Raw genomic sequence first — 23,603 nt, forward strand, 5'->3', positions numbered from 1 at the left:
AAAACAGCCCACTACCTATAATATAGGTTTTTTAAACATAAGATCCCTGATCAAAAAAAATGTTTCTGCTGTTACCTCAGAAATTGCCTGTTCAGATGTTATGATTGTGGCTCAGAGATTTGTATGTAGATTATATTTATTTTCCATAACAAACAGGATAACTTAAATACCCTGGCAGTGGCAATAAGCTTAAATGTTTGTATTTACATTTTTGGAGTTGATTTTCATCAAATATGCTATTTAACTGCTACTGTTTAACAAGGACTGATTTAAATTGTGTTTGCACAACAAATGTTTTGGCGCTTTTGTTCATGTGGGAGAATATTCCAATAAAGGCGCACTACACACTACTTTTGAATTCATTATTGGGCTTTGCGTATACAATGCAGTTAATCGCGATTAATCAGAGAAATAGTGCGATTAACTTCGATTACATTTTTTTAATCGTTGCCCAGCCCTAATATATATATATATATATATATATATATATATATATATATATATATACACATACATACAGCACCGAAACACAGCCGGTGTTTCTTTGTTTGTTGTGAAGCTTTAAAGCGGTCAAGCGAACAAGTTTCTCTACGTCAACCAGCGAGTTTTTGGATGGTAAAATTGTGATATTAAGTCGGCTCTTCAGTGGAATATGCGACCTCCTCCTCCATCTCAAAAAGGCAGCTGTTATCTTGGCTCCTTGGCTCCTCTCAGAGACACTGGCGTTCAAGGCAGCCATCCGACTTTCAGGTATGACTTTACAATCTCCCTAAAACACTATTAAAATAATAAGCAGATAAGGGATCTTCCAGAATTATCCTAGTAAATCAATCAATCAATCAATCAATGTTTACTTATATAGCCCTAAATCACTAGTGTCTCAAAGGGCTGCACAAACCACTACCACATCCTCGGTAGGCCCACATAAAGGCAAGGAAAACTCACACCCAGTGGGACGTCTGTGACAATGATGACTATGAGAACCTTGGAGAGGAGGAAAGCAATGGATGTCGAGCGGGTCTAACATGATACTGTGAAAGTTCAATCCATAATGGATTCGCACAGTCGCGAGAGTCCAGTCCAAAGCGGATGCGACACAGCAGCGAGAGTCCCGTTCACAGCGGAGTCAGCAGGAAAACATCCTAAGCGGAGGCGGATCATAATTACATCTGAAACGGTCCCACTGCCGCCGCCTGGAGCCGTCGCCTTTTCTTTTTTTTTTTTTGTGCTTCACTCTAACTTTCCTCATCCACGAATCTTTCATCCTCGCTCAAATTAATGGGGAAATTGTCGCTTTCTCGATCTGAATTGCTCTCGCTGGCAGTGGCCATGATTGTAAACAATGTTCAGATGTGAGGAGCTCCGCAACCCGTGACGTCAGGCGCACATCGTCTGCTACTTCTGGTACAGGCAAGGCTTTTTTATTAGCGACCAAAAGTTGCGAACTTTATCGTCGATGTTCTCTACTAAATCCTTTCAGCAAAAATATGGCAATATCGCGAAATGATCAAGTATGACACATAGAATGGACCTGCTATCCCCGTTTAAATAAGAAAATCGCATTTCAGTAGGCATTTAAGTACTTGTTTATATATTTAGTTATTTGTTCATATTTATTGTTCACCAAGTCAAATTCCTCGCGTGTTAAATATATTTCCGATTTTGAGATGACTTTGATGCAAAAACATGTACGTGAAAAAAATCAACACGAGAAGATGATAATGCTGTGATGTGCAAATGAGGCATCGCTGAGCACCACAACGCCGCCACAATTAAAATGTGTTTTTTCGGCAGGCGACAAAACCTTCCCGCCGTCGCCGCCTCAATGTCGTTACTCCAACGACAGCACGCCGTCGCCAAAGGTGTCAGGTTAGCATATTGCTCGCCGAGAGCTCTCGCCGCATTACTTCTGCATGCATTATCGCGCCGGCGGCGGCGAGGAAGCGCGCGGCTTCCGCCGTGAACGCTAATTCCCTCGCAGGAATGCCGTTGTTTTTTTGCACATGAGCGTTCTATTTTCTGCAACAACAACAACAACGCTGAGCAAAAAGACGACTAATTCATATTTATGAAAGTCGCCATCTAATGCTTCACGGTGGCAGAGGGGTTAGTGCGTCTGCCTCACAATACGAAGTTCCTGCAGTCCTGGGTTCAAATCCAGGCTCGGGATCTTTCTGTGTGGAGTTTGCATGTTCTCCCCGTGACTGCGTGGGTTCACTACGGGTACTCCGGCTTCTTCCCACCTCCAAAGACATGCACCTGGAGATAGGCCCCTCCCACCTCCAAAGACATGCACCTGGGGATAGGCCCCTCCCACCTCCAAAGACATGCACCTGGGGATAGGCTCCTCCCACCTCCAAAGACATGCACCTGGGGATAGGTTGATTGGCAACACTAAAATTGGCCCTAGTGTGTGAATGTTCTCTGTCTATCTGTGTTGGCCCTGCGATGAGGTGGCGACTTGTCCAGGGTGTACCCTGCTTTCCGCCCGATTGTAGCTGAGATAGGCGCCAGTGCCCCCCGCGACCCCGAAAGGGAATAAGCGGTAGAGAATGGATGGATGGACCATCTAATGAGCCCTTATATACTGTGCACCCGTGGTTCTCAAATGGGGGTACTTGAAGGTATGCCAAGGGGTATGTGAGATTTTTTTTTAAATATTCTAAAAATAGCAATAATTCAAAAATCCTTTGTAAGAATATTTATTGTAAAAATACTTTAACAAAATATGAATGTAAGTTCATAAAAACGCAATATTCAGTGTTGACAGTGTGATAGCAAAATTACTTATACTTGTTTAAATAGATGATGTTCTTTGAACTGGGTACCAAAAGTTGTTTATTAGGTTTAGGAATGTGACGCTCTGCTAGAGGCCTCTAATCTTTCTCCTGTGTCTTTGATGTGAGATGTGGACTATAGTTGACGTGGGCATGTGTGTTCCCTCTTCCTGACCCCCAACAGAGCTAAATTGTTCCCCTTTCCTGAGTGACCCCACCCTCCTCTGGGCAAACGACACCCTCTCCCCTTCACAGGACTTTGGGTATTCATTCCACTGGTGTACTGTATGTAAATGAGCATGGAAGGTGGGACTTCTGGGAATGTATAATTGTCATGTCAAATTCTAAAAGGAGTTAGAACAAGCTGGAACGAACGGATGTGTCGTTCTGGTTTGGTCTCGCTTTGCAGAGCTTGTTATTATTTGTTTGTTACTTTAATAAATCATTTAAAAGCTATTTGTCACTTATTTTAAAGCTATTTGTTACTTCTATTATGTTGAGGGTCAATTTGACCCATTTCAGTTTTCGTGTTTATCAAAGTACTGGTTATCCTTTCTTTTTCTTGCTGAAATTTGGTGACTTTTCCTCATCTAGGGTCATGAACTGGTGTGTAAAATCTGGACACTTTGTTGAGTAGTGGAATGTCTTGCGGAGTTTGTATACAAAGATGATGTTTCGGGTCATTTTGACCCAGATACTTTAATGTGGGTAAATAAACAAGTCTCTTTGATGTACTTTTTACTTTGATGTACAATTGTTTGTATTTTGATTGCCTCTGAGACCCAGAGCCAGGTGTGTGAAGAGAGGGAACTTTCTCAAACTTGTCCTTGTCACTGTTCTCATGTCATCTCTTTGACAAACTCACCAAAAATGAGCTCCAGAAGGATGACATCTGAGGAGACAAGGACAAGTGTGAGAAAGTTCCCTCTCTTCACACACCTGGCTCTGGGTCTCAGGGACAATCAAAATACAAACAATTGTACATCAAAGTAAAAAGTACATCATGGAGACATGTTTATTTTTGGATCTGAACAGCTATTTACCTACATTATAGTGCCTGGGTCAAAATGACTCGCAACATCATCTTTTTATACAAACTCTGCACAAACATTCCACTACACAACAAAGTGTCCAGATTCACACAACAGTTCATGACCCTAGATGAGGAAAAGTCACCAGATTTCAGCAAGAAAAAGAAAGGATAACCAGTACTTTGATCAACACAAAAATTGAAACGGGTCAAACTGACCCTTAACATAATACAATTGGAATAAAAAATGTATTGTATGTCACCTTTCTAAATGTTTATATAACCTAAAATAAAATTGTTATTGGTTGAACCTGTTTTCTTGACTGTTTGGAGTGCATTTACACAGTACGGGTCAAAACGACCCGCAACATAATCAATGTCATTTTCCCAACATAATACAAGGGCTAAGAAATTTCCACGAAAACAGCTAGATTTTTTGTGGACATGTTCCATAAATATTGATGTTAAAGATTCCTTTTTTGTGAAGAAATGTTTAAAATGAAGTTGATGAATCCAGATGGATCTCTATTACAATCCCCAAAGAGGGCACTTTAAGTTGATGATTACTTCTCTTTTTAGTTATTTTTATATCTTTTTTTTCCAAATAGTTCAAGAAAGACCTGTTGAGATCTACTTTTTGGATCCTCCACATATTATTGTTTGTGGTTCCATTTTTATTTTCACTCTCCGTCTGATCCTATTATTTCCTGTTTAAGTCGGTCACCATGGTAGCTTATTAGTTTCACCTGTTTCTCACGGCCCTGCCCACCTGTCCTCACTAATCACCTGCCTTGTATAAGCCTGCATCTTTTGTTGTTCAGTCTGGGATCCAAATGTGTTCATGCACAACGGTACGTGAAGTGAAGTGAATTTTTATTTATATAGCGCTTTTCTATAGTGACTCAAAGCGCTTTTACATAGTGAAACCCAATATCTAAGTTACATTTAAACCAGTGTGGGTGGCACTGGGAACAGGTGGGTAAAGTGTCTTGCCCAAGGACACAATGGCAGTGACTAGGATGGTGGAAGCGGGAATCGAACCCGCAATCCTCAAGTTGCTGGCACGGCCACTCTACCAACCGAGCTATGTCGCTTTGCGCTTTTGCTTACATGCAAATTTCAGTATAATTCCCGCGAGCTCTCATGCTGCGCACTTTTATTCAATCTTAGCTCTCATGCTAAATGTTTTGTTTTCCCCTTTGTGTGCCTTTGTGCCAGTTTAGTTTACTATTTGTTTATCCTAGCTTTCATGCTAGCGTCTTTTGTTTGCCTTTTCTTGGCTCCAGTATTTTTGTTCTCTAGCACCTTTTTGTTAAATAAATCATTAGTTCATACCTTTTGCTGTGTTCAATTTTCGATGCATCCTCGAGGGAATCGAACCCAGGCGTAACAAGACCACTATTAATGAGCAGTATTTTGCACTGTTATACAATTTAATAAATCAGAAACTGATGACATAGTGCTGTATTTTACTTCTCAATCTCTTTTTTTCAACCAAAAAGGCTTTGCTCTGATTAGGGGGTACTTGAATTAAAAAAATGTCCACAGGGGGTACATGACTGAAAAAAGGTTGAGAACCACTGCTGTACAATATCACACATTGGATTAAGACAAGACAAATACAAGTGTGTTGTTATGTGCTTTACCTTTGTCTGGAGCTGAGAGGTTGGGGTCACTGCGGGGTAGAGTGGTATCACCTATGTGATGAGGAGCCGCCCTCTGCACACACGTACACAAAATGTGTCCAAATCAGCATTTTCAAGACAGAAATAACTCAAATTAAAGTTGCAAGCAGCGTTGGACGGCCCGCCTTTGGCTGCTGCCCCCGCGGCCCAAACCCGGATAAGCTGTAGAAGCATGGATAGTAGCTGCTATTGTGTGTAGAATTTTGAGGACAAAAAAGAATTAATTCCATTTCACATTGTCGTTGTCTGCTGTTAGTCCTAAGTGTCCCAATATTTTTGCTTAGTGTTAGTTCTAAGGGTCCCAATACTTTTGTCCAGTGGTAGTAGCCATCTTGAGACAACAACAGCGCAGCAGCATCAGCGCAGTTGATCTTTGAAGGGTCATAAAATCAAAACCGGAGCACTTATCAAAACTCTTTCAATAACTTTTAATCAGAAGGGTTCAAACTCTCTCCTGTGTGAGTTTGAAGCCGAAACGACAAACGGGCTTAGAGGAGATAATGTTTGAAGAAAGGTGACGGGTTTTTACAAAACTTTTGTTTTGAAGGGATAATTGCCAACTTCCTGTTGATTTTTGCTGAAGGATATTAATTATTAAAATGAAGGTCTAAATGAGACCTACATGGAAGTTTTTGTTTAATGTCTCTCTTACATTCCTACCGGAAGTTACAAGCAGTTTTGTTTGTGTTTTCTTCCTAGGAGCAGTTTTTTCTGTGTTTTATTCAAAAATTGCGCTAGAGCGCAATTTGGTATTTCGACTAGATTGCAATTTTTGCCAGTCCTGATGTGTGCGCCAAGTTTGGTGAGTTTTGAAACATTTTAAAGGGGTCAAATTACAGCGCAAAGAGGCAAAAATTGCATTTTTTTAGGCAAATTTTGCTTCGAAGGGGTTTTTGGCAACTTCCTGTTGATTTTTGCTATAGACGTCTCCAATTGGAAATTTAGGTCTAAGTCAGACCTACATAGAGGTTTTTGTTTCATGTCTCTACAACATTGCTAGTGGAAGTTACAAGCAGTTGTTTCTTCCTAGGGGGCGCTAGCGTGCAATTTTGATTTTTGGGGGTTGGTTGCTTAATAAATTGGGAAGGTTTGCCGGACTGACGTGTGTGTCGAATTTGGTGAGTTTTGAAGCACGTTAAGGGGGTCAAATTAGGGTGCGAAGGTGCGGAATAATAAAGAAAGAATAAAACGCACGAAAAACAATAGGTCCTTTGGCAATGGGCCATGCGGGCCCTAATTAAAGCTGCAAGCAGCGATGGACGGGACTGCTTTGGCTGCTGCCCCCGCGACCCCAGCCTTGATAAGTGCTAGAAGATGGATGGATGGATTATTACACAGAGAAAAAGTTGTATACACATGTTATACATCAGTCTCATAGTAATAACAGTTGTAAAGTGGCTTGGGCATTTTATAAAGATGTCTTGGTGCCGCCGTTTTGAGACTCTAACGCAGGGGTCACCAACATGGTGCCCGTAAGGACCAGATGAGTCGCCCGCTGGCCTGTTCTCAAAATTGCTCAAATAGCAGCACTTACCAGTGAGCTGACTCTATTTTTTAAATTTTATTTATTTACTAGCAAGCTGGTCTCGCTTTGCTCGACATTTTTAATTCTAAGAGAGACAAAACTCAAATAGAATTTGAAAATCCAAGAAAATATTTTAAAGACTTGGTCTTCACTTGTTTAAATAAATTCATTTTTTTTTTTTTACTTTCCTTCTTATAACTTTCAGAAAGACAATTTTAGAGAAAAAATACAACCTTAAAAATGATTTTAGGATTTTTAAACACATATACCTTTTTATCTTTTAAATGACTTCCTCTTCTTTCCTGACAATTTAAATCAATTTTATTGTAAAGAATAATAAATACATTTTAATTTAATTCTTCATTTTAGCTTTTACGATGAAGAATATTTGTGAATTTTTTCTTCAAACTTATGATTATAAGTCAAAAAAATTATTCTGGCAAATCTAGAAAATCTGTAGAATCAAATTTAAATCTTAGGTCAAAGTCTTTTGAATTTCTTTTAAAAATGTTGTTCTGGAAAATAATAAAGAAATAATGATTTGTCGTTGTTAGAAATATAGCTTGGTCCAATTTGTTATATATTCTAACAAAGTGCAGATTGGATTCTAACCTATTTAAAACATGTCATCAAAATGTAAAAAATAATCTTAATCAGAAAAAATGACTAACGATGTTCCATAAATTATTTTTAAATTTTTTTTCAAAAAGATTCGAATTAGCTAGTTTTTCTTTTCTTTTTTTCGGTTGAATTTTGAATTTTAAAGAGTCAAAATTGAAGATAAACTATGTTTAAAAATTTAATTTTCATTTTTTTCCCTGTTTTTTCCTCATTTAAACCGTCCAATTTAGTGTTTTTTTCATCATTAATTCTCTACAAAAAACCTTCAGCAAAAGGAAAAATAATGTACGACGAAATGACAGACAGAAATACCCATTTTTATATATATATATATAGAAATGTATTTATTAAAGGTAAATTGAGCAAATTGGCTATTTCTGGCAATTTATTTAAGTGTGTATCAAACTGGTAGCCCTTCGCATTAATCAGTACCCAAGAAGTAGCTCTTGGTTTCAAAAAGGTTGGTGACCCCAGCTCTAATGCATTGTGAAAGTAATGCAGTTGTTGTATTGAAGTGGGAATAGCAAACTTCCTGTTGATTTTAGTTGGGGGTGGTCAGTGTATGAAATATAGGTCTCAGTGAGACCTATATTGAGGTTTTTGTTTCATGTGTGTATGACAGTCCTACAATTCTGTCTGAGCAAAAAGCCGCTATTTTGTGACAACAGCAGCAGCGCAGTGGTTCTTTGCGGGCTCATAAAATCCAAACCGGGATAGTAATTAAAACTCTTTCTTTAACTTTTAATCAGAGGGGTTCAATCTCTCTTCTGTGTTTATTTGAAGCCGAAACGACAAACGGTCTCAGGGGAGATTACGTTGGGAAAAAAAGGGAAATTTTTCTAGCCAACTTTTGTATTGAAGGGGGAATTGCAAACTGTCACGGAACCGCATGGCTGCCGTTTAGTTACCCCGAGATGCAAGAACCAGAACGAGCTGAGAGCAGGTAAGATGACTTTAATTATCATCAACCCAAACAAACATGAAGCAGCCGTGCAAACAAAAGTTCCAAACATTGAATTATCTTCGAGCACTGAGGAGTGCTCGAGTGAAAACATAAATAGACATATGCTGATTGGCACCAGGTGTGGACCGGCTGCCAATCAACGGCAAGTGAGAAGGGAAACAGTGCTCCGTGGAACAAACAGGAAATTTACCAAAATAAGAGCACTGACGGGAAGTAAATACAAAAACAAGGAAAACCAACAGAAATGAAATGACAGATCATCACACAAACTTCCTGTTGATTTTAGCTGGGAGGTATGAGTGTAGGAAATATAGGTCTAACTGAGACCTACATTGTGGGTTTATTTTTTTTTTCATGTTTCTCCGACATTCCTACTGGAAGTTAGAGACAGTTTGGTCTGTGTTTTCTTCCTAGGGGGTGCTAGTGAGTTATGGGGTTTGGTTTTTTGATTAGATCGCAATTTTTGCCAGTCCTGATGTGTGTGTCAAATTTGGTGAGTTTTGAAGCATGTTAAGGGGGTCAAATTACAGCTCAAAGAGTATAATAATACAGAATAATAATAATAATAAAACCTTAGAATTTCAATTGGGTCCTCTGTCCCAAAGGGAGATCGGTCCCTAATTACAGGAGAAGCTGCAGAAAAGTGTCTTTAAATCAATTTTCCATTAGAAGCCAACTGTCAACAACATCCCCCGCGCTTCAAACAGCAGGTGAAATGCAGGGGAGCTGAATGGCCTCCAGAAGCAAACGTATTCATTTGGTATTTTTTTCCCCTTCTTTTCAGAGCTCGGTTGTGCACGGCCATCCTTCCACGCCGAGCACAACTCTGCAACATTTTTTTTGTCGCCTGTGAAAGAAGACTTGAGTGAAGGCTATCCTTATAAAACAGCAATAAATGCGAGCGCTGAAGCACTAAATGTTCTTTACTGGCATGTTTGAAAGCACAGACAATTGCTGTTTCACTGCCACACAGCTGGAAAGATGGACACCTTTACAAATAAAGATGTCTCGAAAGAGTGGTCTCTGGCGTGAAATTACTGCCGAAAAGTCCAGAAATGCAAATATGTTTTTACTCACGGCCAACGATTCGCAAGTAGAAAAACTATTTTCAGCAAGAAAGAAAGAATTGCAAGTCAAACAAAGAAAACTATTATTTGCATTCATTATAAAAAAGATATTTTGCAAGTTAAAAAAAAATATTCTCAAAGTAAAAAAGCTATTTGCAAATACAAAAAAAAATTCTGAAGGTAAAAAAAAAATGTCTTCAATGAATTCCCAAGTTTGAAAAAAAACTAAATTCTGAAAGTAAAAAAATATATATTTTCTTAAATATATAAACAATTGTCAATTTTAAAAAAATATTTTAATTAAATTAAAAAAAAGTAAAAATCGATTTGGGAGTGTAAAAACAATTGTTAACAAGTAAAACAAATTCCCCTTCAATTAAGAAAACAGTATAAACCTTAATGGGGAACATTATCACCAAACCTATGTAAGCGTCAATATATACCTTGATGGTGCAGAAAAAAGACCATCTATTTTTTTAACCGATTTCCGAACTCTAAATGGGTGAATTTTGGCAAATTAAACGCCTTTCTGTTTATCGGTCTTTTAGCGATGACGTCAGAACGTGACGTCACCGAGGTAACACACCCGCCATATTCATTTTCACATTACAAACACCGGGTCTCAGCTCTGTTATTTTCCGTTTTTTCGTCTATTTTTTGGAACCTTGGAGACATCATGCCTCGTCGGTGTGTTGTCAGAGGGTGTAACAACACTAACAGGGAGGGATTCAAGTTGCACCACTGGCAAGAAATCTGCCGCCAGACCCCCATTGAATGTGCCGGAGTGTCTTCACATTTGACCGGCGATGCTAAGACAGACATGGCACAGAGATGTATGGATAACCTGCAGATGCATTTGCAACGATTAAGTCAACGAAATCACAAAGGTGAGTTTTGTGGATGTTGTTGACTTATGTGCTAATCAGACATATTTGGTCACGGCATGACTGCCAGCTAATCGATGCCAACATGCTACACTAATCGATGCTAACATGCTATTTATGCTAGCTGTATGTACATTTGAAACTAGATAGCCACATTTAATGCGAAACAAACACTTACCAATCGACATATTTAAGTTGCTCCAGTGTCACAAGATGCGAAAGTCCTGATCGTTTGGTCCGCACATTTTACCGGCGATGCTAATAAGGCAGCCATGCTATGGGCCACTTCATTAGGAACACCCACGCTACGGCCGAATGGCGTCAATAGCTATTCGCTCAATAGCTTCAATTTCTTCTTCAATTTCGTTTTCGCTATCTGCCTCCATACTCCGACCATCTGTTTCAATACATGCGTAATCTGTTGACTCGCTTAAGCCGCTGAAATCCGAGTCTGAATCCGAGCTAATGTCACTATATCTTGCTGTGGTAACCGCCATGTTGTTTGTATTGGCAGCACTGTGTGACATCACAGGGAAATGGACAGTCGCATCGCAAATAGCGAAAATAAGGCAATTTAAAGCTTTATTTAGGGATATTCCGGGACCGGTAAAATTTTGAAAAAAACTTCAAAAAATACAACAAGCCACTGGGAACTGATTTTTTTTGTTTTCAACCCTTTTTAAATTGTGATAATGTTCCCCTTTAAGTTTTTTTCTACTAGAAAAACAATTCACAGGTACAAAAATAATTTCCGGGTAAGTAAAAAAAATATTTTCTGCAAGTAAAAAGATAATTTACAAGTATAAAAACAATGTTCTGGAAGTTAAAAAAAAAATTCACTAGTAAAAAAACAAAAACAATTTCCTGCAAGTAAAAAGATAATTCACGCATATAAAAATGAATTTTCTGCAAGTAACAAAACTATTCAAAAGTATAAAAACTATTTTCTAAAAAACACCGAAAAAAAACACTTTGCAAGTAAAAAGATCATTCAAAAGAATAAAAAAAAATTTTTTGCAAGTGAAAAAACGATTCACAAGTATAAAAACAAGTTTCTGAAAAAATAAAAATAAAATAAAAAATACGATTCGGAAGTATGAAAACAATTTTCTGCAAGTAAACCAAAACATACACAAGTTCCTGCAGGTATAAAAATGATTCGCAAGTATAAAAAAAATATATGTATTCAATTAAAAAATATATTTTTAAAGTGAAAAAAACTTTGCTGAAAGTAAAAAAAAAAACATTTGCAGTGAGAAAAACAATTTTTGGCAAGTAAAAAACTATTTTTTTCAACTTAAAAAAAACACTCACAAGTATGAAAACAATTTTCTTCAATTACAAAAACGATTCGCAAGCAAAAAACGAATTTTTGCAAGTACAAAAATATTTACCAGGTATAACAATTGTTTGCTAGGGAGAAAAAAAAAAAACATTCGCAAGAAAAAACAGTTTCCTTCAATTAAAAAAACAAATGTTCCGCAAGTAAATGAACGTTTCAACTGTATAATTATTATTATTTTTAAATTCTATCCTGCACGATCCACACACTTGCACTCAGAGTGTCCGTAAATCCCACTCTACGACGACAAGGTGTGGCTGCTGAGTCAGTTTAAGGCTGTCAGAGCTACTGTTATTTGCGCATGGTGCCATCCGCCTAAAATAACGCAGAAAAAGAAGCAAGGTGGGGAGGAAAATGACGGACAGAAGAGAGGGTAAACAAGCACGAAGTTTTCATACTTAAATCGTTTTTTTAATTAAAGAAAATCGTTTTTTTGTTGTTGTTTTTTTTACTTGCAAGCCGTTGGGCGTGAGTAAAAACATTTTTGGGTGTTTTGTGGAGTTTTTTTCGGCAAAAATAGTCCCTGTTCCAAAATGAATGTGTATTACACATGAGACTCAGAGGTGGAAGCAAACAAGATATAACAACATACTATTAATCAGCGGGGTGTTACAAGTGAAATTTGGAAAAAAAGACACTTTGTTTTTAACAAAACCAACATTTTTTACCACATGAACACACAAAAGTACAGGAAATTGGTACCGTTGAATACATGGTACCGGGAATTAGTACCGTATCGGTTCAGATGTGAAGGGTACCCATTCATACTTGTGTCAGATATGAACTAAAACCAATAGGGTTATTAGGTTCTGACGGAGGTATATTTATATTTATATCTGCAAGAGTTACTTTTTATATTCATAGTCATATTTGAAAACAGCTAGTGTTTTTCCATTTGTTCTCTCTTTGTTTGTCCGCTAATAAACTGTGTGTTAACCTTGATGCTTTAGGAATGTAAGGAGCAGCTATACTCCCTTCTTATCTCTCCCTGTCCCAGGCTAAGCAGAACACCAGATATGTGTATTTGTTCTGATGGGTGTAGGCGGGGGAGATATTGAAGAAGACAGCGCTTCCGTAGGGTTTTCAGACCAACTAGGCGATGTGAATTGAATGTGTTGTTTTTTAGGTTAGTCTCTCCAGAGCTTTGGAATAAATTGCAAAATACCTATTCTGTTCTGGGTTATCATTTAAAATCAGGTTCTGCGTCATCAAAAGAATTTGTGATTGACCAGCAACTTAAATTCCCTCGGAGGAACATCTGGTCAGAACGCAACAATTTAGGGGCTCGTTCGGGATGACTCGCTGAGAATTGGACAGCTATTGCACGCTACTGGACAGACTCACTTGGCCAACACATAAATCAAGGTAAGCAGAGCCTTTTTCTAAAATCTGCATTAGGAGTCTGTCCTGAAGTCTGTAAGTCAAACACTGTTTTGTACCCCAGACACAGAGTGGTGATCATAAACAATATTTTCCCATTTTAGAGAAAATCAGGTGAAAGTTGTGGCTGAAAAATAACGAGAAATGTGCTGCTTTGATCTTTGTTATCAATTACAGTATCTTGTGTCAGGTATCAGGCAAACCAATAGGGTTCTTGCTCTTATGTCATACCCTGGACACAGCTTCTGGTGCCACACTATGTGAGACCCACAGAGGTCATGTCTTTGAACATGGTGGACTATAAGGCACACTTAAAATCCTTTCATTTTCTCAAAACTCGACAGTGCGCCTAATCCATCCATCCATCTATCTTCTTCCGCTTATCTGAGGTCGGGTCGCGGGGGCAACAGCCTAAGCAGGGAAACCCAGACTTCCCTTTCCCCAGCCACTTCGTCAAGCTCTTCCCGGGGGATCCCGAGGCGTTCCCAGGCCAGCCGGGAGACATAGTCTTCCCAACGTGTCCTGGGTCTTCCCCATAGCCTCCTACCGGTTGGACGTGCCCTAAACACCTACCTAGGGAGGCGTTCGGGTGGCATCCTGACCAGATGCCCGAACCACCTCATCTGGCTCCTCTCCATGTGGAGGAGCAGCAGCTTTACTTTGAGTTCCTCCCGGATGGCAGAGCTTCTCACCCTATCTCTAAGGGAGAGACCCGCCACACGGCGGAGGAAACTCATTTCGGCCGCTTGTACCCGTGATCTTATCCTTTCGGTCATGACCCAAAGCTCATGACCATAGGTGAGGATGGGAACGTAGATCGACCGGTAAATTGAGAGCTTTGCCTTCTGGCTCAGCTCCTTCTTCACCACAACAGATCGATACAACGTCCGCATTACTGAAGACGCCGCACCGATCCCCCTGTCGATCTCACGATGCACTCTTCCCCCACTCGGGAACAAGACTCCTAGGTACTTGAACTCCTCCACTTGGGGCAGGGTCTCTTCCCCAACCCGGAAATGGCACTCCACCCTTTTCCGGGCGAGAACTATGGACTCGGACTTGGAGGTGCTGATTCTCATTCCGGTCGCTTCACACTCGGCTGCAAACCAATCCAGTGAGAGCTGAAGATCCCGGTCAGATGAAGCCATCAGGACCACATCGTCTGCAAAAAGCAGAGACCTAATCCCGCGGTCACCAAACCAGAACCCCTCAACGCCTTGACTGCGCCAAGAAATTCTGTCCATAAAAGTTAAGAACAGAATCGGTGACAAAGGACAGCCTTGGCGGAGTCCAACCCTCACTGGAAACGTGTCCGACTTATTGCCGGCAATGCGGACCAAGCTCTGGCACTGATCATACAGGGAGCGGACCGCCACAATAAGACAGTCCGATACCCCATACTCTCTGAGCACTCCCCACAGAACTTCCCGAGGGACACGGTCCAATGCCTTCTCCAAGTCCACAAAGCACATATAGACTGGTTGGGCAAACTCCCATGCACCCTCAAGAACCCTGCCGAGAGTATAGAGCTGGTCCACAGTTCCACGACCAGGACGAAAACCACACTGTATTTCCTTTTGAATTAGAGGTTCGACTATCCGACGTAGCCTCCTCTCCAGTACACCTGAATAAACCTTACCAGGAAGGCTGAGGAGTGTGATCCCACCATAGTTGGAACACACCCTCCGGTCCCCCTTCTTAAAGAGAGGAACCACCACCCCGGTCTGCCAATCCAGAGGTACTTCCCCCGATGTCCACGCGATGCTGCAGAGTCTTGTCAACCAAGGCAGCCCCACAGCATCCAGAACCTTAAGGAACTCCGGGCGGATCTCGTCCACCCCCGGGGCCTTGCCACCGAGGAGCTTTTTAACTACCTCAGCAACCTCAGCCCCAGAAATAGGTGAGTCCACCACAGATTCCCCAGGCACTGCTTCCTCATTGGAAGACGTGTTGGTGGGATTGAGGAGGTCTTCGAAGTATTCCTTCCACCCGCCTAATATATAGGATAATTTTGGTTGTGCTTACCGACCTCGAAGCTATTTAATTTGGTACACGATACACAATAAGTGTGACCAGTAGATGGCAACCGCACATCAGACATAGGTGTGGACTGCAATATGGCTCAAGTAAACAACACCAACATTTTATATGTTCTATTGAAAATATAAAACATTACACACGGCGCTCCAAAATCTATCAAAATGTTTTAGTAGGACTTTGGTAGCGATGAAGCTGCACCGCTTGATGGATTGTACTGTACTTCAACATGCGAGTATTATTATGGTGTGTGTATAAGGTAAGACATATTATCTGGCGTTATGTTTCGCAATATTATGCAAAAGTAACATAAGTCCTGAAAATTTGCGCAGGTCCGCCTTTGAAGTCCGTGTCGACCCCAATATTACATGTTATGTAGACTACAAGGAAGTGTCTTCAATTTAGAAAAAAATAATAATAATATGACCCTTTTAATGCGCCATCTTTATGAAAATAGACCCGACTAGACCCGACTAGACCCGCTCATCGGCAGTGCGCCTTATAATCCGGTGCGCCCTTTGTGAAATGTTATTTCAAACTTATTATGATTAAAATTCAAAATAAATATTCTGGCAAATCTAGAAAATCTGTAAAATTAAATTTAAATCTTATTTCAAAGTCTTTTGAATTTCTTTTAAAAATGTTGTTCTGGAAAATAATAAATAAAGAAATAATGATTTGTCGTTGTTAGAAATATAGCTTGGTCCAATTTGTTATATATTCTAACAAAATCCAGATTGGATTTTAACCTATTTAAAACATGTCATCAAAATTCTAAAATTAATTTTAATGGGGAAAATTTACTACTGATGTTCCATAATTTTTTTTATTTTTTTTTTCAAAAAGATTCAAATAAGCTAGTTTTTCTCTTCTTTTTTTCGGTTGAATATTTATTTTTAAAGAGTCAAAGTTGAAAATAAACTTTGTTTCGAAATGTAAATTTCATTTTTTTTCCAGATTTTTCCTCTTTGAAACCGTTGAATTAAGTGTTTTTTTCATCATTTATTCTCTACAAAAAACCTTCCGTAAAAGGAAAAAAAATGTACGACAAAATGACGGACAGAAATACCCATTTTTTATATATACAGAAATGTATTTATTAAAGGTAAATTGAGCAAATTGGTTATTTCTGGCAATTTATTTAAGTGTGTATCAAACTGGTAGCCATTCGCATTAATCAGTACCCAAGAAGTAGCTCTTGGTTTCAAAAAGGTCGGTGACCCCTGCTATAATGCATGGTTAAAGTAATGCAGTTGTTGTATTGAAGTGGGAATAGCAAACTTCCTATTGATTTTAGTTGGGGGTGGTCAGTGTATGAAATATAGGTCTCAGTGAGACCTTCATTGAGGTTTTTGTTTCATGTGTGTATGACAGTCCTACAGTTTTGTCTGAGCAAAAAGTCGCTATGTCCGTAAAATACATAAATACCAGCATTATTACCAAGCCACAATACTGTCTAGTTACACAGCTACTTCCTGTTCAGTGCAAAATAATCATCAAAATACAAGTGTGGCAGTGTTAACCTGGATTTTACAGTCTTTATTTGTATAAAATGTCGTTAGGGATGTAATGATATGACACATTTATATAACAGTATAATTATGGCGGTATTGTTGAATGTGCTCAAAAAGTACTGATACACACACTGAAAACTTTTGATCAGTAATTTTTTGTGAATAACTGAAATAAATAGACACTGTTAGAAAACTATTTTGCAAGTTTTATGTTTCTTATTCTTTGTTTTTTTAGTCTTTATATTTAACTGTTTTAATGGCGAAGCTTTTATTGTTTCCAATATCGGTTTGTACTGTAGCACTTTAGGACTTATTTAAATGAAAAGTGCATGACAAATAAAATCTACAATTATTATACATTATCGCTGGCGGGGGTTGTGTCCTACTCTGCTCAGTGGTCCTTGAACGCACCGTAAAAGTAGGGAATGATCACTCAGTTCAAAGAGAGCACGGCTTGTAGGTTCAATGTGCACAATTGAATATCTTAGTTCAGGGATGTCAAACTCCTTTTCATTGAGGGCCACATGGCAGTTATGGTGGCCCTCAGAGGGCCGGACTTTAACAATGAGTAATATATGAATATACATGTGTATATACACAATCAGAGGTGGGTAGTAACGCGCTACATTTACTCCGTTACATTTACTTGAGTAACTTTTGGGATAAATTGTACTTCTACGAATAGTTTTTATGCAACATACTTTTACTTGAGTATATTTATAGAGAAGAAACGCTACTTTTACTCTGTTCCATTTATCTACATTAAGCTCACTACTCGTTACTTTTTTCTTATCGATCTATTAATGTTTGTTTTGGTTCATGACAGAGCTTCAAAGTAGAATCTACACATGCCTGCGTTTCACCAATCACATGCAGTCACTGGTGACGTTGGACCAATCAAACAGAGCCAGGCGGTCACATGACCCGACTTAAACAAGTTGAAAAACTTATTGGGGTGTTACCATTTAGTGGCCAATTGTACGGAATATGTACTGTACTGTGCAATCTAATAATAAAAGTTTCAATCAATCAATCAAAAGTGTAAAGGAAAAAAGACACTTTTTATTTCAACCGTACTTCCCATCAAAAGCCTAAAGACTGGTCGCACAGTTCCTGTCTTCACAATAAAAGCGCCGCTCCATCACGCCTGCACTAACAAAATAAGAGTCTCCGAAAGCCAGCGCAAACAAGCTAGCAAGCTACGGAGTTTGCTGCCAATGTATTTCTTGTAAAGTGTATAAAAACAAATATGGAAGCTGGACAAATAAGATGCCAAAAACCAACGACTTTCATGTGGTATTAGACAGAAAAGAGGAACTTTTTTTCTCCTCCATTTGAAAACGTGGACGTCTGATTCCAATCATTGCAAGTCATCAGAATCAGGTAATACACCAACTTATATTCTTGTCTTCATGAAAGATAGGAATCTATATGTTAAACATGCATGTATATTCATTAAAACACCTTCAACATGTGAACAAAAACGGCAAAATAAATAAATATAAATTATATACTGTATATATAAATGATAAATGTATGTATATATATACATATATATAGAGGGGTTAGTGCGTCTGCCTCACAATACGAAGTTCCTGCAGTCCTGGGTTCAAATCCAGGCTCGGGATCTTTCTGTGTGGAGTTTGCATGTTCTCCCCGTGAATGCGTGGGTTCCCTCCGGGTACTCCGGCTTCCTCCCACCTCCAAAGACATGCACCTGGGGATAGGTTGATTGGCAACACTAAATCGGCCCTAGTGTGTGAATGTGAGTGTGAATGTTGTCTGTCTATCTGTGTTGGCCCTGCGATGAGGTGGCGACTTGTCCAGGGTGTACCCTGCCTTCCGCCCGATTGTAGCTGAGATAGGCGCCAGCGCCCCCTGCGACCCCGAAAGGGAATAAGCGGTAGGAAATGGATGGATGGATGGATATATATACACATATATATATATATATATATATATATATATATATATATATATATATATATATATATATATATATATATATATATATATGATATGTGTGTGTATAAATGATTTGTGTGTGTATGTATATATGAGGTAGATCACCTCGACTTGGTCATTTATTAAATAATTGATAAACGTTGAAAAACGTATTAGGGTGTTACCATTTAGTGGTCAATTGTACAGAATATGTACTGTACTGTGCAATCTAATAATACAAGTTTCAATCAATCAATCAATCGATGAATGCCTACTGAGGCTATGGTGCTGTTAAGTTATTGTGGCTCAATGTGCCATTTTTTATTTTCATGTACTATTATTTAATATATATTATTGTTTTAGTTGCTTAAGAGATATTCCTGGCTCTGAATTTGCTCATTGCTATTTTTATGTTTTTGTGCATTATTTGTTGCCGTAATCAGGTTACTCATCAGTTACTCAGTACTTGAGTAGTTTTTTCACAACATACTTTTTACTTTTACTCAAGTAAATATTTGGGTGACTACTCCTTACTTTTATTTGAGTAATAAATCTCCAAAGTAACAGTACTCTTACTTGAGTACAATTTCTGGCTACTCTACCCACCTCTGTATACAATACATTAAGAATATATTTTTTTACATAAGCTCCAAAAAATATTGAAAATTGACTTTAAAAATCTGGCAGCTCAGTCCCCAGAATTTTACAGTAAAAGCATTGTTTTTTTTGTTTTCTTTAAAAGCATATAAATAACTTGAATAATTGGAATGGATAAACAATCTGTGATGAGGTGGCGACTTGTCCAGGGTGTATGCTGCCTTCCGCCCGATTGTAGCTGAGATAAACACCAGCGCCCCCCTGTGACCCCAAAAGGAATAAGCGGTAGAAAATGGATGGATGGATGTATAAACAATACCACTGTTTTTAGCAGTAAAGATTAAAAAGATTTTTACTGTATAATCTTCTTGTTTTAAAGCAGGGGTGTCAGACACGCGGCCCGTGAGACGCTATTTGGCGGCCCTCACCTTAATATGAATCTTTAATGTTTGTGCGGCCCACGAGTTTAATATATATGGCGCTTGACAGCGTTGTGTTATTTGGGTTAAAATGGTTCTTTCATCGTTCTGGGTTGCCTACCCCTGCATTAGTGGAAAAGCGGCAAATGAGTGAAAGCCACAGAAACGTTGCCATGGAGACGAGGGTTTTCTTAAGTCCCTGGCTGCAGTCACACCACGACACCTGTCCGTCAGTAATAACAGTCCCCGATAACCTGGACCAATTCAAACCGTTATTTGTTCTTTTTATTGTTTAATTTGCATCGCCTCACACGATGAACACTACGTTTATATATCCGGGAGCAGTCACTTTTTTGCGCTCGTTATCCCGGTACTTATCTGCCGACCACCATGTTGCTTTAGGGAGGAAAAGCGGAACGACACACATTGCGGAAATAACATTATTCTCCGTGCGTCAACTAAATACGAATATAATCCACAACAATGTCTTTTTCAAAGCCTGCAGTGAAGAGCAAGGTTAGTGATGAGCAAAGACAATTCCAGGAAAAGTGGGAGATGCAGTATTTCTTTTTTGAGCACAGGGGCACCCCGGTGTGTCTTATTTGCACAGAGAAAGTTGCGGTGCCCAAGGGATACAATTTGAAACGTCATTATACAAGCAGACATGCTGAGGAGCATGCAAATTTTTTTCAAGATATCTTTTCTTGCGTCCCAACCTCACCCAGACTCTGCATCCAGTGCCCTCAGGTAAATTGAGTTTGAGACCCCTGATTTAAAGCTTTTTTTTGTTAGTTTTTTTATGTTTTAGTGTCCCTTTATATATAGAAAAAAATAGTACCAAAGTTGATTTTACGGTAAAAAAACATAGTCGGCAGAATTTAACCCTAAAATATATTGTCAACTTTAAAATCTAGAATTTGATTGATAATTTGTTTCGAAATAATAAGTCAAACATTTTTTAAGTACAGCATTTATCTTTATTTTAACAAGAAACATTTTTGGAATACATTAATAATATAATATTTAGATTTTGATAATATTGCATTTTAAAATATATGCTATAGCATGCAGAACATAATCTTTAATGTCAAAAGGGAAAAAACAATGATGACAGGTGAAGCGTCACTCGTGACGTGACGAGTTTGACCCGGCGGAAATTCTAGACATGCGCTAATAAAAATAATATTTTGCGAAACGAGTTTGACCCGGCAGTAATTCTAGGCAGGCGCATACTATATACCCGGCGGCAATTCAAGGAAAAACGGTAAGCATTTTATTAACGCATATTTTGCGGGCAACATATAATAATGTGGCGGGCTAGATTAGGCCCCTGGGCCTCGAGTTTGACACCTGTGTCTTAGTTGCTCTTACAGTAGTGTGTTTATGTCGGTTTAAAATGAAGTATGGCGCTACTTAATGGGGAAAAAACCTTAATGTATCTTGTTTTCATGTAAGCGAGCGAGCTGGCACCAGTCAGTCCAGTTTATTAAAGTGCACTTATCAATTTTGCCTTTTTCATCATTTTAGTTCAAAACGGTAACATTACTGTTTTCGATGATATCAGCTCTGTTAGAGTGTAAAATATTGTTAACTCGGCGAATGTCTGTGCAATAAAAGAGCCTTTTATTAGCTGTAGATGAGGGGTCACCAACCTTTTTGAAACCAAGAGCTACTTCTTGGGTACTGATTAATGTGAAGGGCTACCAGTTTGATACACACTTAAATAAATTGCCGGAAATAGCCAATTTGCTCAATAATTTACCATTAATATGTATATATATATATATATATATATATATATATATATATATATATATATATATATATATATATATTAAAATGGGTATTTTCGTCCGTCATTCCGTCGTACATTTTTTTCTTTTTACGGAAGGTTTTTTGTAGAGAATAAATGATGAAAAAAACACTTAATTGAACGGTTTAAAAGACGAGAAAAACACGAAAAAAATTTAAATTTAATTTTGAAACAGTTTATCTTCAATTTCGATTCAAAATTTATAACCAATCAAAATGAAGAGAAAAACTAGCTAGTTCGAATAGTTTTTCAAAAATTAAAAAAATAATTTATGGAACATCATTAGTAATTTTTCCTGATTAAAATTACTTTTTGAATTTTGATGACATGTTTTAAATCGGTTAAAATCCAATCTGCACTTTCTTAGAATATATAACAAATTGGTCCAAAATATATTTCTAACAAAGACAAATCATTATTTCTTCTAGATTTTCCAGAACAAAAATATTAAAAGAAATTCAAAAGACTTTGAAATGAGATTTAAATTTGATTCTACAGATTTTCTAGATTTGCCAGAATAATTTTTTTTTAATTTTAATCATAATAAGTTTGAAGAAATATTTCACAAATATTCTTTGTCAAAAAACAGAAGCTAAAATGAAGAATTAAATTAAAATGTATTTATTATTTTTTACAATAAAAAATAAAATAAAATACTTGAAGATTGATTTAAATTGTCAGGAAAGAAGAGGAAGTAATTTAAAAGGTAAAAAGGTATATGAGTTTAAAAATCCTAAAATCATTTTTAAGGTTGTATTTTTTCTCAAAAATTGTCTTTTCTGAAAGTAAAAAAATAAATGAATTTATTTATATAAGTGAAGACCAAGTCTTTAAAATATTTTCTTGGATTTTCAAATTCTATTTGAGTTTTGTCTCTCTTAGAATTAAAAATGTCGAGCAAAGCGAGACCAGCTTGCTAGTAAATAAATACAATTTAAAAAAATAGAGGCAGCTCACTGGTAAGTGCTGCTATTTGAGCTATTTTTAGAACAGGCCAGCGGGCGACTCATCTGGTCCTTACGGGCGACCTGGTGCCAGCGGGCACCGCGTTGGTGACCCCTGCTATAGACAATTATTGCTGACATGTAATTCGTGTGGTGCGTGCGAGTGCTGACCTGCGTGGGGTCCAGAGGGTTGGGGAAGATGGCGCTGACGGGCCTCTCTCTGGGAGACAGGCAGGCGTTCTCTCTGGAATGCTTGTGTTTCTCCGCCATCTGCGGCGAACCTGCGGCAAGTGGGCGGCCAACAGTCAGAGCGAGAAGACGCAACAGAGCGGCGCGAGACAGTATAGACTCCGCAACGGACGCTCACTGGACAATCGCCACGCTGATAGTATCTCGCCGCCTTGTCACGTGACCACGCGGAAATGGCTCCGCCCCCCCGATAAGAACACACAAGCAGTAAGTCACGACGGGCTTTACGGCCAGCCAGAGGCCGCCAGCTGCCCGCCAAAGGGGAGCGTCGACGCGTCCATAAACGTGGCCGTATATTGGTACCTTTTTATGACTTGGAGCGGGCAGAAATATGGCGTGATAAGAGCAGGGGCGAGGGAAGGGAGCGCTGTAATGAGGTCCGAGAGGTTCAACGCCACCGTGCTGCAATACCTCTTGCAGCTCAATCCGTCAAAGACCAAGGAGCTGGTCATTGACTTTGGGAGGTGGAGTCCACGGTCACAACCTATTGTGATCGAGGGAGTTGAGGTACAGACCGTGGACTCATTCAAGTACCTCGGGGTTTGGGTGGACAACAAGCTGGACTGGACTGTTAACACGGACCACCAGTACAAGAAAGGACTTCCTCAGGAGACTGCACTCCTTCAACATTTGTAGAAAACTCCTGTGGATGTACTACCAGTCTGTGGTTGCCAGTGTTCTGGGGGGGGGGGGGGACTTGAGAAACTGATCAGGCGGGCCGGTTCTACAACTGGGAATGAAACTGGACTCACTGGTGAGGGTGGCAGAGAAGAGGACTGTGGACAAACTAGTGAGCATCCTGGATGATGCC

At 38.9% G+C, this 23,603-nt stretch overlaps 1 protein-coding gene across 5 annotated transcripts in view; it reads right to left on the reverse strand.

Annotated features, from left to right (window-relative positions):
• Positions 1–23,603, reverse strand: part of dock4b (dedicator of cytokinesis 4b) — a 334,184-nt gene that overhangs the window by 14,539 nt on the left and 296,042 nt on the right. For all 5 annotated transcript variants that reach the window (XM_061914568.1, XM_061914566.1, XM_061914565.1 and 2 more), the window contains 2 exons: positions 22,715–22,824; positions 5,454–5,526 (listed from right to left, as the gene is read on the reverse strand). In XM_061914568.1, coding sequence (XP_061770552.1) covers positions 5,454–5,526; positions 22,715–22,824 — 183 coding nt within the window. The remainder of the gene's footprint in view (positions 1–5,453; positions 5,527–22,714; positions 22,825–23,603) is intronic.

The sequence above is a fragment of the Nerophis ophidion genome, linkage group LG10, assembly GCF_033978795.1.
Source record: "Nerophis ophidion isolate RoL-2023_Sa linkage group LG10, RoL_Noph_v1.0, whole genome shotgun sequence".
Classification (NCBI taxonomy): Eukaryota; Metazoa; Chordata; class Actinopteri; order Syngnathiformes; family Syngnathidae; genus Nerophis; species Nerophis ophidion.